The following is a 20,959-nucleotide window of genomic DNA, read 5'->3' on the forward strand; positions in this document are numbered from 1 at the left end:
TTGGTTATATACATACTTTGTCAAAAAGAATTATGGGTGTGTTGCTAATGAGTTCTCCAAAAACATTATTTAAGGATTTAAAATAAAATAATTAATCATTAAAATGTTAAAAAGAATAAATTGGGCAAACAACTTTTCATAAAAATTTTACTTTTTTCTTGATATCCTACATTTTTTTCTATTTCATATTTCCGTACTCTAGTTTAACTCCCATATTTTTTTATATTCTTAAACCATAGCAAAATTTGACACGTACCATAAATCTGGTCAACTTGACCAAAGTATTCATACTTCAAAACTTTTGATAGATTTCATACTTTTTTTTTTTAGGGAATAGATAGATTTCATACTTGTTCATACCTGATCTGTGGAGTGGTTTGATTTCATTTTATTTTGACAAATTAGAGTGGTTTGATTTTTAGTACAATGTTTATTTATTTTTAAAAAAAGAATAATCCCTTTTTGGAAAAAGAAGTGTTAAAATAAAACGACTTACACAAAAACATTCAATTCTATGTTTATACTTTAAATACTTTAAGCTTAAAACCAATTCCATTTATGAAAACAACATTATTTTCTAACCAAACCCTTTTAATATCATTAATATTCATACTTTGCTGATGTAAACTATACTATTGAACAATATAAAATGAATAAGCTTATGTCACATTCAACCCAAAGATTGGTTTTATTGACTTTACTACCAGCCAAAATTGAATAGGAAATTGTCTGAGAAGCCAACAATTCTCATCTTTTCTGCTTTTCAAAGTCAAACAAAGACATAAACGTATTTCATTGCATTAACGTGTCACATAATTTCTGAGTCTTTGTATTCAAATCTTTTCTATGTGCTAACAATTTTATTTGGGTCAGATCATACAAAACTTTGTTCCAACTAACGTTAACCGAAACCTTTATTATTAGATATGTGATTGGTCCTTCGATCTCTAATTAAATACCTATTTTTAAAAATTATAAAGTCAAACAATTTCTAATCTCAATCTTTCAATCAAAACTAATAGTTAAAAATGTTTAATACTTATTTTATTGCTGTGCAATTTGAATCGGTAAATTTCAAATTAACAATTGACATCACTTGTTGCACGTAAATACACGTTTATTACGAATCCATATCCTTTAACTTTTTTGTTTTATAAAGTCTAGCGGTGAAACTTACTCATACTAAATACAGAGGAATGGAGTATCGTGAATCGAAATCCGCACTTTAGCATATGAAATGTCAATAGACTATAGAGTCTTTTTTTTTAGGAAGACTATAGTGTCTTTTATCATCCGAGTAAAACATGAAATCTAGAACCTTGTAGGCACTACAAAACACAACCATTTTCCTACACCTCTTATTTTCAATGCATAAAACAATAAAAACCAGAAAGGAAAAAAACCTATCAACACCAAAATGAAAATATCAACATTTTCATTTCACTATCTTCTGACATTTTTCCTCATAATTCTAAGCCATGCAAAATCTCAAACTCAACAAAATCTTCATAACCAAGAACATGAAACCCTGATGAAAATAAAACAACATCTTCAAAATCCACCAAACCTTAATCATTGGACTTCATCAAACACCTCTTATTGTTCTTCTTGGCCAGAAATCACTTGCATGAATGGTTCTGTCACAGGTTTGACTTTGGTCAACTATAACATAAACCAAACCATACCACCTTTCATATGTGACCTTAAAAATCTCACACATGTTGATTTCAACAACAATTACATACCTGGGATGTTTCCAACATATTTATACAATTGTTCAAAGTTAGAGTATCTTGATTTGTCAATGAACAATTTTGTTGGAAAAATTCCTAAAAATATTTTCACTTTGTCAAATTTGAATTATCTTAATCTTAGTTATACTAATTTCACTGATGATATTCCTTCAAGTATTGGAAAGTTGAAGAAACTGAGATTTCTTGCGTTGCAAGTTTGTCTGTTTGATGGAACATTCCCGGATGAGATTGGAGATTTGGCGAATCTTGAAACGTTGGATTTGTCGAACAATTTGTTTAAGAGTTCTACGTTGCCGTTGAGTTGGACCAAGTTGAGTAAATTGAAGGTGTTTTATATGTATGTCTGCAATCTTTTTGGTGAAATGCCTGAATCAATGGGAGATATGGTTTCTTTGGAGGATTTGGATATTTCACAAAACGGGTTGACTGGGAAAATTCCTAGTGGTTTGTTCATGTTGAAGAATCTTAGAAGAATGTTGCTTTCGAGGAACGATCTTTCTGGAGAGTTACCTGATGTGGTTGAAGCGTTAAACTTGACCATCATCGATCTTGCGCAGAATAATCTTACTGGAAAAATACCAGATGATTTTGGAAAGCTACAAAAGCTAACATGGTTGTCTTTGCCGGTGAATAATTTTTCAGGAGAGATTCCACAAAGCATAGGTCAACTTCCATCTCTGATAGAGTTTAAGGTCTTTATGAACAACTTGTCAGGTACGCTTGAATTTTTGCACGAGTTTTGGTTTCTCCGGATTTTTTTTTTATCTGTATCAATAGTACTATTTTCATGTAAAACACATTTGTCAGGTACACTTCCTCCTGATTTTGGACTTCACTCAAAGCTAAGAACTTTTCATATTACAACAAACAGATTTGAGGGAAAGTTGCCAGAGAATTTGTGCTATCATGGACAGTTACAAAATTTAACAGCTTATGAAAATCATCTAAGTGGTGAGTTACCAGAATCACTTGGAAATTGTAGTAGCTTGTTGGAGGTGAAAATTTACAGTAATGAGTTTCATGGTAAAATTCCTAGTGGACTTTGGAGAGCTGAAAATTTGGTGTATTTTATGATAAGCCATAATAAGTTCAATGGTGAGCTTCCTCAGAATTTGTCATCAAGTATTTCACTTTTTGATATAAGTTACAATCAGTTTTATGGTGGAATTCCAATTGGAGTATCTTCTTGGACTAATGTGGTTGAGTTCATAGCAAGCAAGAATTATCTTAATGGAAGTATTCCACAAGAGCTAACATCACTTCATAAGTTACAAACATTGTTTCTTGATCAGAATCAGCTAAAAGGGCCACTTCCATTTGATGTAATATCATGGAATTCATTACTGACACTAAATTTGAGCCAAAATCAACTGAGTGGAGAAATTCCAGCTTCAATCGGTTATTTACCTGATCTTAGTGTTCTTGATCTATCAGACAATCAATTCTCCGGCGAAATACCTTCTATAGCTCCAAGAATCACAGTTCTCGATCTATCATCCAATCGTTTAACAGGAAGAGTTCCTAGTGCATTTGAAAATTCGGCATTTGACAGAAGCTTTTTGAACAATTCTGGTTTATGTGCTGATACACCAACATTGAACCTTACCTTATGCAATTTTAATTCCAACACTCAAAGTGAAAGCAAAGATTCATCTTTATCTTCTACTTTGATTGTAATCTTGGTGGTAGTTTCCGTCTTAGCGGCTTCATTGATATCGTTCGTGATTATCAAACTTTACCGTAAAAGAAAACAAGGATCGGATAACTCATCATGGAAACTCACTTCATTTCAAAGACTGAATTTCACAGAATCAGACATAGTTTCTTCGATGACAGAAAATAATATTATAGGAAGTGGTGGATACGGTACAGTTTATAGAGTCACTATTGATGGATTAGGCTATGTAGCTGTGAAAAAGATTTGGGAAAACAGAAAACTAGACCAAAATCTTGAGAAATCATTTCACACCGAGGTTAAAATATTGAGCAGCATTCGGCATAGAAACATCGTGAAGTTGTTATGTTGTATCTCTAACGATGATACAATGCTACTTGTTTACGAGTATGTTGAAAACCGAAGTCTTGATAGATGGCTGCAGAAGAAGAAAACTGTTAAGTCTTCAACTTTGTTGTCAAGATCAGTTCATCATGTCATTCTTGATTGGCCAAAGAGATTGCAAATAGCTATCGGTGTAGCTCAAGGTTTGAGCTACATGCATCATGAATGTTCACCGCCTGTTGTTCATAGAGATGTGAAGACAAGTAACATTCTTTTGGATGCTCAGTTTAATGCAAAAGTTGCTGATTTTGGTTTGGCTAGGATGTTGATCAGTCCCGGGGAAGTTGCTACTATGTCAGCTGTGATTGGTTCTTTTGGCTATATGGCTCCAGGTGAATTTATTGACATGCTGGTTTTTTGTTTTTCTTGCTTACAAATATGCTTCGATTTGTTGAGAGTATAAACTTTATTGAGTGGCTGTGATTTGTTGAGAGTATAAACTTTTTACACTGAAAGTGTATGCATATTAACCTCATCTATTTGTTTTCTCAATATAAACTGAAAATATTTTGGCTTTGATCCTGTTTAACATGAAATTATTATTATTGTTAGTCCTTGTAAAAAAAAATTCCTAGTGAAATCTGAAATCATTATCTTTTGCATGTTCTCTATCATTTACGGTATGTCTAAATTGACTTATTTGAATTTATCTACTAGCACAAGCCCTCGTGAAACTGTTTAAGAGATCTTATGAAAATAGCTTACGACATGTCTGTTAGCTGTTTTCGCTTATTTTCACAAACTTTTCAGGATAGTTTCTGAAAACAGCTTATAAATTATATGGATCAGTTTAACTTTATTTGATCTTTTGTTATAAAAATAGATTATACATAAACCTATATGATAAGCGCACTAAATTTGAATTTGACCCTTTTCTTTTGTCACTTTATTCATTGGCATAAGCTTAACTTGAATGTATTTTTGACATGGTTAAATTGCAGAATATATTCAAACAACTAAAGTTAGTGAAAAGATTGATGTATACAGCTTTGGTGTAATCCTATTGGAACTAACAACCGGTAAAGAAGCTAACTATGGCGATGAGCATTCATCTCTTGCAGAGTGGTCTTGGCGCCACATTCAAGCCGGAAGCAATATAGAAGAGTTGCTTGACAAAGAAGTAATGGAACCAAGTCACTTGAATGGAATGTGCAAAGTTTTCAAACTTGGTGTGATGTGTACTTCAACACTTCCATCTAGTAGACCTTCCATGAAGGAAGTGTTAGAAGTATTGCTCAATTGTGGAGAATTGTTTGGTTATGCAGAGAGGAATATTGGACTTATTAATGACGGTGTTCCACTTCTTAGAAATTCAAAAAGAGAGAGTAAGTTGGATATTGATGATGATAGCTAGATTGATTAACTTGCAACTGAAGTAGCTAGATTAGTATTAGATTTTTGCTAGTTACAAACACTATTTTCCTGGTTACACCCCTCAAATACAAAATATTTAATTATAATGCATAAAAATACCCCTAGCTTCACATTTGATTTTTAAAGCCCATTTCTTATATTCCATTAACACTTCATTATATTATTATATGTAAGTGATCATCACATACACATGTAAATTCTGAATTTTTAAATGTTACATGAGTCTAGTCCCTTTTAAGTTTATTAGCAATATTCTGTTAATAATTTTATTTTAATATTTTTGAAAATTTTAATTTGTAAATGTTTTGATAGTTTTTTTTTTGTTTGTGAACCATGACACAAATAGAAAGAAAAAGGTCTTTATTTTGAAATATGATGATTGATGAGTGCACAATTAGAGGTTAATCACAAATATGGCAGAACTAGACCAAGCAAACCTTTTTTGTTTCAGTCACATAACTTATCTATAAAGGAAAACAAACTTTTGGGTGAGGCATAAACCAAGGACTTTAGCACCTTAAGGTGGGTCTGTTACCTAATCTTAAACAATGTTCTCATCTTAAATCTGTCACACAATTTTTTGAGTTATTGGTAAATATTTTTTATTTTTTTATGGTTTAGTCTTTTATGAAAAGTATTTAGTCAGATTGAGAAGAGTGTCCGTTGTTTATAAACTATTTTTAACCTTTTTTTTTTTTGAGCAAAAACTATTTTTAACCTTAGATTCTTAAATAATATGACATATGAGACTTTAATGTATACCGGAACAACCGATAAGAAAAAAAAAAAATCCACCATATATGAAATGTAAACTAAAGCAACACAGAAAATAAAAATATTGACAATAAACTATTTATGAAAGTTGTTTTTTTTTTTTTACGAGAACTATTTATAAAAAGTTAAACTTGACAATTCCAAGGAGTCACATTTATTTATATTGGACATTGTATTTTTTTTTTTTTTTTTTTACAATCCATATTGGACATTGTATTAAGAGTAGTGTTATTTGAACAACAATTTTTTTGACAACTTATGAGACAATAATAGATTTACAAAGAAAAAATATGTATTGATACAAAACCAAAGCAATAGAGAGATAAAGTAAAACATGATGTGAGTATAAAAGAGAAAATTGTCTTAAAAGTTGTCACAAAATGGTTTGACAAATATCATTTCTCTTGTACTAAAGTCTATCTCCCAGTTCACTAGCAATATCTTTCTCAATGTAAATAATGAAATTATTTGAAAAAATAAATATCTATCGTTCATTTAGTTTCTAAGTATTGTCTTCACTTTGTCAAAAAAAGTATTGTCTTCGCACTTTTTATTGCTAACAAAGCTCTCTACGTATATAGATTAAAAGTGATGATATTTTATATTTTTTAATTTCTACTAGTTTTTGATGAATAAATTTATTTGAGGTAGTTAAATCCATTTTACACCTATCTCCTCCTACTATTAGAGTAGTTTTCACACACTAAACTTAGATATTTCTACTAATTATATTCAAATTGGAGATTCAAATTGTGATTTGGTATACTGTGAACAAATAGTTTTGCTAAACTCAACCACTACTTTCTTTTTTGGTAAAAAGTTCAACAACCATTATATTCGCATTGGATCTCATGCACTTACAATAGGACACTGTAATAGATCATTCGATCTTAAATCAACGATTGAGATTGTTTTACTGCATAAAATTGAATTTAAAATATAAATCGTTCAATCTTAAATTGATGGTTGAGATTTATTACATCTTAAATTTTGCGAACTACTTACAACAATAGTCTCATTATATTCTAACATAATCTAGCTTTATATCTTATCATGTATCAAACCTATTTTAAATGTATAATGCTCACATCAATTGCATTATAGAAAAAGCAATATACTTGAGAAAAGCCACATGAAAATAGACAAAAGCCGGATGCTGCTTCCTAGAAGGTATATCATATTACCATCTACTCCTTTATCTCTTTTTTTCTTTTTTTTTGAAGAATTCTCCTTTATCTCTATGTGCACATTAATATATAGCCATATATTTTGACCATATAAAGTATACGTAGAAACAATGAAGAAAGTGACAAAAGAATAGCAATTTGATGTGGTATCTATCTAGAAGCCTACCTTATAATAAGGCAATAATTTCATTTAAACATGTGGTCACAATGCTTCACTGTCTCTATGTTTAGTCATCCCACGTGGATTGAGGTCAATGTTTTGGGCTAGTGGAATACAAAGTAGTGTAGAATAATCATATTGTTAGTACTCCCTCCGTCCTAAAATATAAGCAAAAAAATCTCATTTTCTTTGTATCAAAATATAAGCAAAAAACACCAACTTTTATGTTATTATTGTGTTTTTTCAAACAAATCATCTTTTCCAATATAAAATTAAATGCATATTGCATTCAATTTGTTTCTCTTTTTATTTTCTCCATAATTTTTAACCAATGAGAATTATTTTTACATCTTTCCATGAAACTTATTCCAAAGAGAACACAAAAAATTATACCTCAAATCACTAAGTATTGGTTTTCTTAATAAGTGTGAATTAGTGTTTTTTGCTTATAAAAAAAGACGGAGGGAGTAGTTGTTAACAATAAAGTAATATAGTGGATCCATCAAAAAAATGTAATCTGGTGGACACACCTTACTTAGCAACTTCACCTAATAAGTCTCCAAACTTGAATTAGGAGTAAAGATATGTAGTATTTTGGTTTAATATTTTCTGGCATACGTCGAAGGACCTTTCAACATCTTAATGTTTCTACTTAGGTAGATATGTTATAAAGCTCGGCTTTTAATTTATATGTTCATAATTCTAAGTTGGGGCCTTATCATCCATATTATTATTTTAAGAACAAAATACAAAAGAATTGTTAACAAAAAAACTAATTAATATTGAAGAGTAGTTATTAGTGTAAAATAATAATAATAAAGAGTAGTTATTTATTTAGATACATTATTTTTGGCGATATCTTTAACGAAACTCACTAAAGAATGGCTAAAAAATTATATATTTATTGATCACTTAGATCATATAAAAATCAACTAATTGAACTCAAGTTGCTAATGAACTTCATAAATGATGAATTGTTCATAAAAACTTGAATTCGATTTTTGAATAGAACAATTTTTAACTAAATTTTACTTATCTCTTGATCAAACTCTAGATCATTAAATTCTTTTTCCCATACAAACCGGAAGATGAAACAAAAAGAACTAGATCATGTAAATAAATTGGAACTCCAATTTTGAAAGCAAAAGCCATGAAGTTGAAACCAATCATTTGTTTAATGTTCAACACATATTCAACGAGTAAAAACTGGTTGCTGAAAAGAAGAGATAAGTTTGCTTTTTTCAATAATGGACCTCTTTATATTAAATATTCATTAAGTGAATGACATACTCCCTCCGTTTCAAAATACATGTCCAAGTCAATCACTTCACATATGCCAATGCACAATTTTGACCGTTAATATCTTTAATTATCTAAAGTAAAAAATTATAAAAATTTAATATTTTGAAAATATTTGTCGAGACAAATCAAACAACATCTTACATGCTAATATTTGTATTTATACATTAGTAAAAAAATATGGTCAAAGTGAGTCAAATGAATAGTGCACATTGCAAAAATTGGACATGTATTTTGAAACGGAGGGAGTAATTGTTTATGCAATTCCTTAAGGTATTTTATTGTACTAGATTAGATTAGTCCTTTTTAATTTTTTTTTTGTCTTAAGTAGCCCTTTTAACTCTTCTTATGTTCATGTAGTTGATCTTTATTTACCTAAATGACTAATTCATTATATTAAAATAACTAGTGTGTTTGGTTTTGAGTTGAAAAAAAATTGATTTTGAATGAATTGATTTTAATTAAAAAGCTAGTTTTTTTTAGGAGAATTACAAATTAGTTGAATGTAAAATAATCTTTGTGTGTATATATATATAAGTGAGTTGAACAATAAATTTGAATATGAAAATCACATTTTGAGTTGAAACCTACAAATTTTAACTTTAAATTAGAATCACTTATGAAGTCAAAATCAATTCTACCGAAAAATATCAAAACATACCAAAATCAATTTTCACATCTAAAAGAACCAAGCATTCACTTAAAGCAAAGCAATTTTGTCAAACAAAAAGGATTTGAAACTTTAAGGACTTTTTGACTTGTTAGTAAGAGATTCTTTTCACATGGATTTATTATCTCCTCATCAATGAATCTCAAATTGTGTGTGTGAACCAAAACCTTCCAAATGACAAAATCTACACCACCATGTATCAAAATGAAAATCTTCATTCTTCTCTCTTTTCTCATTTTCACCTATGCAAATTCTCAACAATCTCACATATACAATCAAGAACATGAAATCCTGTTAAAAATAAAAAACCATTTTCAAAATCCATCATTCCTTAGTCATTGGACAAAGAATTCATCACATTGTTCATGGCCAGAAATCATTTGCACAAAGAATTCAGTCACTTCGCTTTTAATGATCAACACAAACATAACTCAAACATTGCCACCTTTCCTATGTGAACTCAAAAACCTCACTTACATTGATTTTCAATACAATTATCTTCCAAATGAGTTTCCAACATCCTTATACAATTGTTCCAAGCTTGAATATCTTGATCTTTCACAAAACTTCTTTGTCGGTAACATACCGAATGATATCGATCGGTTGGCCAGTCTGCAGTTTCTTAGCCTTGGAGCAAACAACTTTTCAGGTGATATTCCAATGAGTATTGGTAAGTTGAAGAATTTAAAAAGTCTTCAAATTTATCAATGTCTTGTTAATGGTACTATTGCAGATGAAATTGGTGATTTGGTCAATCTTGAAACATTGTTATTGTTCTCAAATCATATGTTACCTAGGACAAAGTTGCCATCTAGTTTTACTAAGTTGAAGAATTTAAGGATGTTTCATATGTATGACTCTAACTTGTATGGTGAGATTCCTGAAACAATTGGTGAAATGATGGCTTTGGAGGATTTGAATTTAGAAGGAAATTTTTTGAGTGGAAAGATTCCAAATGGTTTGTTTGCTTTAAAAAATTTGAGCATACTTTATCTTTACGAGAATAATCTTTCTGGAGAGATACCTGATGTGATTGAAGCGTTCGAGTTAACAAGCTTGGATCTTTCAACGAATAATCTCACTGGAAAAATACCGGATGGTTTTGGAAGTCTCAAAAAGCTTAACTACTTAGGCTTGTCAATGAATCAATTATCCGGAGAGGTACCAGAAAGCATCGGTCATTTGCCGGCTCTGACTGATTTTGTTGTTTTTCAGAACAATTTATCAGGTAGTCTTCCCAAAGATTTTGGTAGGTTTTCTAAACTTGAAACTTTTCAGATTCCTTCTAATAGTTTCAATGGAGAACTACCACAGAATTTGTGCTATCATGGAAGGTTAGTTGGTTTAACCGCTTATGATAATAATCTTAGCGGCGAGTTGCCAAAATCTTTAGGTAGTTGTAGGAGTTTACAGTATCTGAGAGTTGAGAATAATGAGTTTTCTGGTGAAATTCCTAATGGTTTATGGACATCTATGAATTTGTCGCAACTTATGTTAAGTGACAACAAATTCACCGGTGAGCTTCCCGAAAGATTGTCTCAGAATCTTTCAACACTAGCCATAAGTTACAATCGGTTTTCTGGTAGAATTCCAAATGGAGTTTCTTCTTGGAAGAATGTAGTGAAGTTCAATGCTAGTAACAACTTTTTCAATGGAAGTATTCCATTAGAGTTAACATCTCTTCCTCGGTTAGAAACTCTTCTACTCGATCAGAACCAGCTCACCGGTCAAATTCCATCGGTTATAACATCATGGAAGTCTCTAGTAACATTAAACTTGAGCCACAATCAACTGTCTGGAGAAATACCTGATGCAATTTGTCGGTTACGTTCTCTTAGTATGTTAGACTTATCAGAAAACCAGATCTCGGGCCGAATTCCACCTCAACTAGCACCTATGAGACTCACAAATCTCAATCTCTCTTCCAATTATTTGACTGGGAGGATTCCGAGTGACCTTGAAAGCCTTGTGTATGACAGAAGCTTTCTGGGAAATTCTGGTCTATGTGCTGATACATTAGTACTAAACCTTACCTTGTGCAATTCTGGAACTAGAAGCAGAAGAAGTGATTCATCTATGTCTAAGGCTATGATCATAATCCTTGTTATAGTAGCTTCTTTAACGGTTTTCTTGGCGGTGTTCTTGTCGATCAGCTTTTACAGAAAAAGAAAGCGATTAATGAGAAGGACATGGAAGCTAACTTCCTTTCAGAGGCTGAGTTTTACAAAATCAAACATTGTGACGTCGTTGTCGGAACATAATATCATTGGAAGCGGTGGATTTGGTTCCGTGTACCGTGTTGCTGTTGAAGATTTAGGTTATGTTGCAGTGAAAAAGATAAGGGGAAGTAGCAGAAAGTTAGAGAAGAAGCTTGTGGATTCATTTCTTGCAGAAGTTGAAATACTGAGCAATATTCGGCATAGCAACATTGTGAAGTTGATGTGTTGTATCTCAAGTGATGATTCTCTACTACTTGTATATGAGTATCATGAAAATCAAAGCCTTGATAGATGGCTGCACAAGAAAAGTAAGATACCGGTTGTGTCAGGGACGGTCCATCATAACATCCTTGATTGGCCAAAGAGACTGCATATAGCCATTGGAGCTGCACAAGGTTTGTGCTACATGCATAATGACTGCTCGCCGCCTATTGTTCATCGAGATGTGAAGACAAGTAACATTCTTTTGGATTCTCAATTCAATGCAAAAGTTGCTGATTTCGGGTTGGCAAGAATATTGATCAAGCCAGAAGAACTTGCTACCATGTCAGCTGTGGCCGGAACATTCGGCTATATTGCCCCAGGTAAGAAACGAAACAAATAAGTATAACTTTTCAATGGTCTCCTAGAATATAAGAAAACTTTCATAATATCTTTAATATTATATTAGAGTATCTTAAGTTATCTTAAATCTTCAATATTTGGCATCAATTTAATCTTACATGTTTATTTCATCCATGAATTACAGAATATGCTCAAACAATACGAGTCAACGAGAAGATAGATGTCTACAGCTTTGGTGTAGTCCTATTGGAACTGACAACTGGAAAAGAAGCAAATCATGGAGACGAATTCTCGTCTCTTGCAGAATGGGCGTGGCGCCACATTCAGATAGGAACCGATATAGAAGAACTTCTAGACGACGATGCTATGGAACCTAGTAATGTGGAAGAAATGTGCAGCATCTTCAAACTTGGAGTTGTGTGCACTTCAACACTACCAGCTAGCAGACCATCAATGAAGGAAGTCGTGAAGATATTGAGCAACTGCAAGGATCCACTCGCCAACGTGGAGAAGATTGTTGATATCTACGATGCTGCTCCACTTCTTAAGAATTTGAAATGGGAAAAGCCGGTTGAATACTCAGTATGATAGCAATGCAGTCAGAATTAAGTTCCTCTAAAATTAGAGAGTGTACTTTAGAAGATTAAGTGCTAGGATATCAATAGCCTTTGAAAATGTATAAAATAAATGCACATTTGTAACAAAATAGGAAACTGAGTTTTGGACTAACTGTAATAGTTCCTAATTTCATCTTTTAAAGTGCACAATTCACTTTAAACTTCAAAGGAGATGAATCCAAAGTTTTGTGAAAATGGTTGCTATGTTTAGATTTCAGTTCTCTACACATTTGCAACAAATTCAACTATATCCATTGTCATTGATAAACATAATTGGCATATGGTTTGAAAGAACAGACAATAAAACATTTTGATATAAACATATTTGTCATGAATCACTTCAGGACCGTTCTAGGTTGGAAACTCAAAAGTTGGAACCGAACCACGTTGTTAGAGGAGACATATTTCACGCTAAAGCAACTCCGAATTGAGTAGTTCGAAAACGAGGCAAAGACATACTTTCTGAAACACGATTTAAGTTGTAGAATCACAGAAAAAGATTACTTAAAATGCAAGCTATGAGCGTATGATAATGGACACGAAATTGAGAATGAACATTGAGCAGGCGTCGTAATCCAATCCAAGGATTAATAAGCCGTAAACGACACCACAAACCAATAAGCAATGTGTTCCAAATCTGATTCCCAAAAGCATGAGTGTGCCTTTTATAGTGGACAATACCTTACAAGTTTGCTTAACCTCACTAAACTCAAATTCCAAATCTGATTCCCAAAAGCATGAGTGTGCCTTTTATAGTGGACAATACCTTACAAGTTTGCTTAACCTCACTAAACTCAAGTTTCATACAATTAGATCCAAATCAAGTTACTAATTCAGTCCACTACTGTAAATAAAACTAATAATAAAATGTGGACTGCGTAGGTGTGCTACAAATAAAGTAACTAGGTGTGCTACAAATAAAGTAACTACCAAGATATGTTTCAACACCACTTTAGTAAAAAAAATAAAAAATAGACATATAAGGTGATCTAAAACTGGTAATCAGCTTCAAATGCTCAGCTTTTCTAAGTTCAAACAAAATATCTGACCAAACAAAAATAAACTAGGATAGTAAATATTACAAAAAGGTTGCCAATTAGGAATGTATATCATAATAATCAAAAGGAACTCTTCATTGATAACTCAAAAGCTATGAGTTAAAATCTTTCACCTTTGCCAATAAGTTAATCCTAATTTATTCTTGTAAACATGTTACATTTGGCAAAACATCACTATTCAAAAGTTTACATCTCTCATATTATTCTTAAAAAGGGAGAGACAAACACTGTAACCAAAACAACGCCCTGGCAATTATCCAAGAAGCAGCGAGGTTGCAGCAAGAATGCATATCTCCACCGATATGCTCAAAGTGAACTTCGGCCACACTCCAGTTGAAACCTCTGAAGGGGCGGTAACTAAGGCTTTGCCTTTTCAATCCGTTGATCTACTCGGTATGAAGAAAATTGAAACTACTATTACACCTGTTTACTTTTGGCAATGGTGTTAATCACATCATTAGGACTCTTCCACTCCCAAATATTGGGACTGAGAAGCTGCAAGGAGGGCTGCTCCAATTCCAGAGCCGTCGTTGGAATGTTCGATTCCGATTGTCCCGGATGCTTCATCTCCCAACAACTCCCTTAGTGTACTCTCCATGCATGTTCTGAATTTCGCGTAGTGTTCAAATAATCCTCCATCCAATGCTATCACTGATTTTTGTTTATCCCCGGCCTTTTCCGTATCTCTTCCCAATTTCCTTAGGATGCCAAAAATAGCAGCAGCAGCAAGGCGGGCCCCACGAACAGAAACAATATCGCAGAGTTCCACAACAATCTTCCTCACTTTTAGGGGTGTGTTATCAATCTATAGAAAAGATGGAAAGCAGTAAGAAAACCAAACCACTTCCTTTGGAAAGGAGAAATACAGTTAACTTGTGATGGAAGATTATAAACAATGGATTCACCAAAATTTACCGCCTTTTATATCTAATTCAAAAAAATCAATTGCAAGATTATATAAATGTAGCCAACAAGTATATTCGTATTTTCCGCATGTTCAAAGAAGCAGCCATACCTCCAATATATCCTTCAATTTTTTTCCAACCACCTTTAGATCTGAAGATGTATCGTGATGCATAGCAGACATGTCAGGCGTCCTATCAATCCCATAAAAAAAGATGTGAAAATTCTATACAAAGAAAGTTAAAAGTAAAAAAATAAAATAAAAAACAAGAATGATGGCTTACAATGCAGACATGTACACCTCAAATTAGTTTGTTTTAATATTGATATAGTGTTTAACTTAGTATTGAACAGGTTCTTGCACTTTACACCATTGGAGACCTCCGTAGACACGGAAGTCGTGTCGAAGAATGCTTATGCTATAAGAACCGGTTCTAAAATCTTAAGGTGTCAGTTTCTGAGGACTGGTTTTAAGTTCTAAAGGATTCTACATCTATAATTGCAGTGAAAATTTCTTTGAGGTTCTTAAATTCTAGTTGGCATTGTAGGACAAAACACACTAAAAGTATGTTAAGAATCCACAATGAGTTCTACCATTGAAGATGATCTAAATACGATAAATTAGGAGGCAATGAAAATGAGGAGTGAAAACCATTTGTCTGCTTGCTTGGTAAGAAAATACAAATGAAGAAAAGAAAAGGCAAGACCATCATTTTCATTCCACTGCTCACAAAAAAATTCATCGAAATTTTGAATGAAAATGCGATGTAAATAATTCAAACAGAATCTAAAGTGTTAGGTTGGATAAATCATCATCATACCTAAGTATGAAAGGAATTCTCAACTTGGGAGGAACAGTATCCCCAAAAATTTCAGCTTCTTCAGCCATCTTCAGTAGTACTCTCCTTACAATGTCACCCAAATACATACCAGAAATTATCTTCTCAAAAATCTGCAAATAACAGTGGAAGAGTATTATAGACGCACACCAAGCTCGCCGTGTTTAAAGCAACTATAGATAACCATTACCTGTTCTCCAGGGTTTAAGCTCGCCGCATCTAGAGCTTGATCGTATTCTGTTAGAGGAAGATGCGAGGAACGGAAATTACCCCATTCCATGTTTATAACCTATAGAAGTAATAATATTCAGCGTGCTTTGACAAACAACTAAAATGAGTAAATATCCAATTTAGTCCTTGAAAATGTAAGACAGCATAGCCCTTCACATTATCAATATTTCGAAATGATCCCTAAAATTGCAAAATGTTAATCATATTCATCCCTTCCCGTTATACAGATCCAAACAAAGAGATGAACTTGATTAATAGTTTGCAAATTCAGGGATCATTTTGGAATATAAAATTACATGCCTCTTAGAATCATGGTGAACACAGTTCTATCACACAAGCAGTGTCATAAATATTCATATGCTACATACCATCTTTCCTGATTTCGGTACAACACCGTGCCATTTAGGAATTGCACTAACATGTTCTAAATATGCTGCATTTGTTCCAGTACCAAGAATTACACCGGCAATGACATCCTGATTGCTGAATCTGGCTTTAGCTACTGTTCCAACGGTGTCGTTAATCTACATTCCATCATTAAGTTAGGTTTTGATTCCAGTTTTAAGTTGCTAAGGATTCAAGAAACATTTTAAAAAAAATTGAAACGTTGAATATCATTAATCAAAATTTCTGTCTAATACAAACTAAAAATCATTCTCAAATCCTAAGTAATCGGTGAAAAGGTAAAGGAATTGTGAAAAGAAGGTAAGCAAGACTGACGAGAGCTGTCACGCGCATCTGCAGGCCAACTTTTTCCAAGGACTTGGTTAGTTCACCAACTATATCTTCTCCGACCTACAGAAAACCACACAGAATCACAATGAAGTAACTGTTTGAATACCACATTCAATTAGAATGACAATGAATAGGGTTTGCGTATACTCTAGTGCTCGTCTTTATATCCACATTTAAAAAATATAAAAAATCTAGACATGTATTCATGTAGGTAATAGTAACTTCAACAATCATATCCTTAATTGCTAGGTATCTATGTAATCGTACTCTGATCCATTACCCGCATTTTAGTCATTCGATACTGAACATGTATCTTGTATTGAGTATGTTTAGCAAACTAATAAAACATAAATGCTATTATAATACTAACATAAATGGTAAAATATTAATAAAAAACATTGATTCAAAGTACATATAACTCAAGTGAAAAAATATTCAAATATCATCCAAATCCTATTCGCAACAAATGAAGAGAGTTCTCTCTTCGAAAAGAGTTTATGTGGTACAAATGACATCAAGAAAGAACGCCGATGCAAATAAAATTTAATATAAAAGAATTAAGGTAACAAGAATTACCACATCCTCAATATTGAAACCTTTACTCCACTTTATTAGAGTCCCGGATGCAATTGATGTCTGCCTCACCGGAAATGAGAACGTGAAACCCAATTCCCTTTTTCTTCCAGGGAGAGGACGAAACTCTTCAGGCTCAGAACTAACAAACTTCGCAAGAGATGTCGCTATAAAATCAAATAATTCCTGTAGTAATGAAATAATTAACATGTTTTAGGGCATAGTAGGAACTAAGCAGAATCAATGGTTTGATAGATTTTTCTTACTACAGACTTACATGTGAAGAACCGGTCATCAAATGAGGAGGAATTGAAACTTCTTCGGTTTCTACTTTGACAACACCTTTCTCTTTTCCACCTAATTGGATACGAAGGGCACGGAAGTTTGTGCCACCAAGGTCCAATGCATAAAAGAGACCTTTCTCATCCCTATAAATAATGCCACAAAGTTAAAAAAAAAAAAATACTCAAAAAGGAATGAATAATGACAAGTTCAAATGACACAGCACTCTTGTTTGTATTAGTTTTATCATTAATCATTCAAATTTCCTCTTTCTTCTACTCGTTCTTAGGGTTTTCAGAACATAACATAGACAAGCATAACATAGACACCCCAAAATCATTTTTTTTTATATTGTTGTCTGCAAATATTGTTACATGATAAATAACTACCAGTTAATGTTAACAGAAAAGTAAGTTATTCCGTTATTTCAGTTTACGTTTACAGCTTTCTTATTCCAACTTAGTTCGTATTAATTTTGCTCTTGACTGAAATGACGTAAAGGATCATAATCACAGCTCATATATATGATGTTCCATCATTCAATGCAAACTTAAGAATAATTTTTCTTCATTCAGAAGGGTTCTAGCACGCATCGCAACCGTAGTTGCAGCCACATTAACACATTTCCACAATATCTAGGATCAGCACGACATAATCATAATAGCAACAACAAACAACCACAGTTTAAACTGGGAAGTGAGAAAAACAAAAACTCACATATAGCCATCCAACAATAATGATCATTACAGAAGTCAACTAGAAAAGAAATTCACTAAATATGTAAAACAGACCAATTTTGCATGGTCAAGTAAAACAATAAAATAAAAAATCTTTGTTCTCAGGGAGATTAGGTAGCTCAAATTTTTTGAGCTAAGGATTAAAAGAGTTGGAGGTCAAGGTTCAAACCTAGAAAAAGAAGAAAAATACAAACCTAAACCTAACAACTAATTACTAACACTGGTTGTTTAAAAAAAAAAAAAAATTTGATTCTCAAGTATTTAACAGAAATTTGTAAATTCTTTTGGCCAAAAAGGACTAAGTTAGAATGTCCAAAAACAAAAAACACAAATTTCTAGGCCATATTGTATCGTGCATTTCAAAATTCTCTCGCAACGGCATATCAGGTTATCTAATATCCATACCATGATTTAAAACATTGACTATTGATCATTACAAAAGTCAACTACAAAAGAAATTCATTCATCAAGCATGTAATTCAACAAAAAGCTTGATTCTCAGGTATTGAGCAGAAATTCAAAAACTATTTAACAAAAAGGTAATTCAACAAACATCCCAAAACAAAAACAAAAACAAAGAAAAATAAACATAAAGCTTGATTGCCAAGTATTGAACAAGGTAATTGAAATTGAACAAACATCCAAAAACAAAAAACACAACACATAAATTTGAGAGACATTTAAAAATAAAAACTTGATTCTCAAGTATTGAACAGAAATTTAAGAACTCTATAACAAGGCAATTGAACAAACATCCAAAAACATAGACAAAAAACTCATAAATTTGAGAGAGGAACAACTACAAAACACAAGACACAAATTAGCATAATCTAGCAATAATGATCATTACAAAAGTCAACTACAACAGAAATTCACTAAGTATTGATTCTCAAGTATTGAACAAAAGTTCATGAACTCTTCAACAACAAAGCAATTGAAGAAACAAACAAACATCCAAAAACATAAACATAAACAAAAACAAAAAACACAAAAGCAAAGACATAAACATTAAAAAACATAAACATGCAAAATTGAATGAATTTGAAACATATGAAATTGAGAGAAAAAGCAAAGAGAAGAACCCAGATGGAAGATTATCAACAAAGGAGATCAACATCTTGAGCATACTACCACCTTCATTCTCCAAACCATTTTGCATTTCAACAACCATAGCTTCAGCAACACTCTTCAACTTCTCAATTGAAGTCTCACACTCTTCACCAAACACCTTCAATATCTCCTCAACCTTTTCCCATTTTCCACACCCCTCTTTACTCCTTTGCTGCCCTACCACCACCGCCGCCGCAGCAGCCGCCACCACCGCCACCGTAGCTACTATCTTGGCCATTACTGAGTCAAATGATGAAAAGATAGAAACTTTTGAGTCAGCGAAAGAAGATGGAAAATGGGTTGGAATCAGAATTGCAAGTTGATTTGAAAAAGTACACAGATTCTTCGGATTTGTGTGTGAAATGTGACGTTTGGTCTGAATAAGACAAAAAACAGCACGTGGGAAAACAGAGTCAAAATTAACGCAAAAATAATTGTAATAATGTTTGAGATATTAATTTTTAGTAAATAGTATTAATTAACAATTAATGTAAAAATTAGTTTAATTTTAATTTTATTAAGGAACTAATAATTGACACTGAGATTAAAAAAAAAAGAATATTAGTAAGAATTGTATTAAATATTTTTATAGGCAATAATAATAATAATATTAAATTTGCCTTAAAAAAATAATACTATTAAATTTGATTTGTTTTTATAACTAAAGTAAAAATAAATTTGTTTTGTTTTGGAAATCCTTATAGATATTAGCATTTTTTTTTTGGTGGCCGGGATTCGAACCCTGGACCTTGTATATACTCCCTCCGTCTATAAATAATACACCCTCCGGTCACTATTATAAGCAAAAAACAACATTTTAGATTCATTCATTTAATGATGTATTTGGTCTTTATTATAGACCACATACATCATTAAATGAATGAATCCAAAATGTTGTTTTTTGCTTATAATAGTGACCGGAGGGTGTAGTCGTTTAAGGTTTGTGCACGATTATTAAGGAAATAATTGATTGTGTTGATTCCAATGATAAAATTAATATCATTTACTAAAACACCCTTATTAATTGTAGTTAGTGGAGTAATTAAGTTGCATGAAATTCAATAAATAAGGGTATAGTAATGGAAAAAAATAATAAATGTTGCATTGGTATTTTAAAGTGACAATTATTTTGAGAAAAAGAAAAAATGCCAAAGAGACAAATATTGTGAGACGGAGGGAGTATTATGCATTGTTCTTACCAACTGAGCTAAGCTTACATGGACATAGATATTATCATTTAGATGGATGGTAACATGTCTTTCTTTGTGCTTTTATAGATAAAATTATAAAAATTCATCGACTTGTATGTGTGAGTTTTAATTATGATTTAACATTTTTTCCATTACAAAAGAAGAAAACAATTTCAATGAGAGGATAATAATTAACAAATATTTTTGTATTGAAATATAAATAACAATTAATTATTTAAAATTTATTGAAAATGTAATACAAGTTAATCTTTCGGATTTTAACTATGATTTTTTATTTTTTTTCCTTAAAAAAAACTATGATTTTAAATCTTTAAAAAAAAAGCTATGATTTTAAACATTAAGTAAAAAAAAAACTATGATTTTAAACATAGTTTCTAAAACGGAATGATTGAAAATGTATATAAAATATATTTTGTCAACAAAAAGAAACTATGATTTCAAAAATAATATTGTTTTGTCGTAATATATTTGCCAACACTTTTTTTGACTAAATAAATCCCTTGTGTTAGGTGTAACTTTTCCGTTTTTGTACAACATTTTTCCATGTATTATTTCTCACAAGTTCACAACCTTAATCAGATTTGACCCAATTAAGACATATAA

General features: G+C 31.9%; 3 protein-coding genes across 3 annotated transcripts; 2 read left to right on the forward strand and 1 right to left on the reverse strand.

Annotated features, from left to right (window-relative positions):
• Positions 1 to 1,113: 1,113 nt before the first annotated feature.
• On the forward strand, positions 1,114 to 5,437 carry LOC146918547 (uncharacterized). The gene is made up of 3 exons (XM_085720188.1): positions 1,114 to 2,468; positions 2,562 to 4,145; positions 4,755 to 5,437. Exons 1-3 carry the CDS (start codon positions 1,418 to 1,420, stop codon positions 5,165 to 5,167), a joined length of 3,048 nt encoding a protein of 1,015 aa, XP_085576314.1. The 5' UTR covers positions 1,114 to 1,417; the 3' UTR covers positions 5,168 to 5,437.
• Positions 5,438 to 9,426: 3,989 nt separating this feature from the next.
• Positions 9,427 to 12,872, forward strand: LOC146918548 (uncharacterized). The gene is made up of 2 exons (XM_085720189.1): positions 9,427 to 12,080; positions 12,245 to 12,872. Exons 1-2 carry the CDS (start codon positions 9,452 to 9,454, stop codon positions 12,646 to 12,648), a joined length of 3,033 nt encoding a protein of 1,010 aa, XP_085576315.1. The 5' UTR covers positions 9,427 to 9,451; the 3' UTR covers positions 12,649 to 12,872.
• A 914-nt stretch (positions 12,873 to 13,786) lies between these two features.
• LOC146918549 (hexokinase-1-like) lies at positions 13,787 to 19,471 on the reverse strand. Its single transcript, XM_085720190.1, has 9 exons — positions 19,118 to 19,471; positions 17,294 to 17,444; positions 17,020 to 17,202; positions 16,429 to 16,503; positions 16,077 to 16,232; positions 15,668 to 15,766; positions 15,460 to 15,590; positions 14,751 to 14,832; positions 13,787 to 14,540 (listed from the first exon to the last, which is right to left on the reverse strand). Exons 1-9 carry the CDS (start codon positions 19,381 to 19,383, stop codon positions 14,193 to 14,195), a joined length of 1,491 nt encoding a protein of 496 aa, XP_085576316.1. The 5' UTR covers positions 19,384 to 19,471; the 3' UTR covers positions 13,787 to 14,192.
• Between the last annotated feature and the right edge of the window lie 1,488 nt (positions 19,472 to 20,959).

This window comes from Medicago sativa, chromosome 6, assembly GCF_051527215.1.
Source record: "Medicago sativa cultivar Bolivia chromosome 6, Bolivia_mono, whole genome shotgun sequence".
Taxonomy (NCBI): Eukaryota; Viridiplantae; Streptophyta; class Magnoliopsida; order Fabales; family Fabaceae; genus Medicago; species Medicago sativa.

Excerpts from the sequence above, each read along its gene's own strand:
- LOC146918547 (XM_085720188.1), top strand. The coding sequence starts at position 1,418 with ATGAAAATATCAACATTTTCATTTCACTATCTTCTGACATTTTTCCTC. Across the intron at positions 2,469-2,561 it reads CTTTATGAACAACTTGTCAG|GTACACTTCCTCCTGATTTT; the intron begins GTACGCTTGAAT and ends CACATTTGTCAG. Across the intron at positions 4,146-4,754 it reads TTTTGGCTATATGGCTCCAG|AATATATTCAAACAACTAAA; the intron begins GTGAATTTATTG and ends GTTAAATTGCAG.
- LOC146918548 (XM_085720189.1), top strand. The coding sequence starts at position 9,452 with ATGACAAAATCTACACCACCATGTATCAAAATGAAAATCTTCATTCTT. Across the intron at positions 12,081-12,244 it reads ATTCGGCTATATTGCCCCAG|AATATGCTCAAACAATACGA; the intron begins GTAAGAAACGAA and ends CATGAATTACAG.
- LOC146918549 (XM_085720190.1), bottom strand. The coding sequence starts at position 19,383 with ATGGCCAAGATAGTAGCTACGGTGGCGGTGGTGGCGGCTGCTGCGGCG. Across the intron at positions 15,767-16,076 it reads TACCGAAATCAGGAAAGATG|GTTATAAACATGGAATGGGG; the intron begins GTATGTAGCATA and ends TTACTTCTATAG. Across the intron at positions 15,591-15,667 it reads GCTTAAACCCTGGAGAACAG|ATTTTTGAGAAGATAATTTC; the intron begins GTAATGGTTATC and ends TGTTATTTGCAG.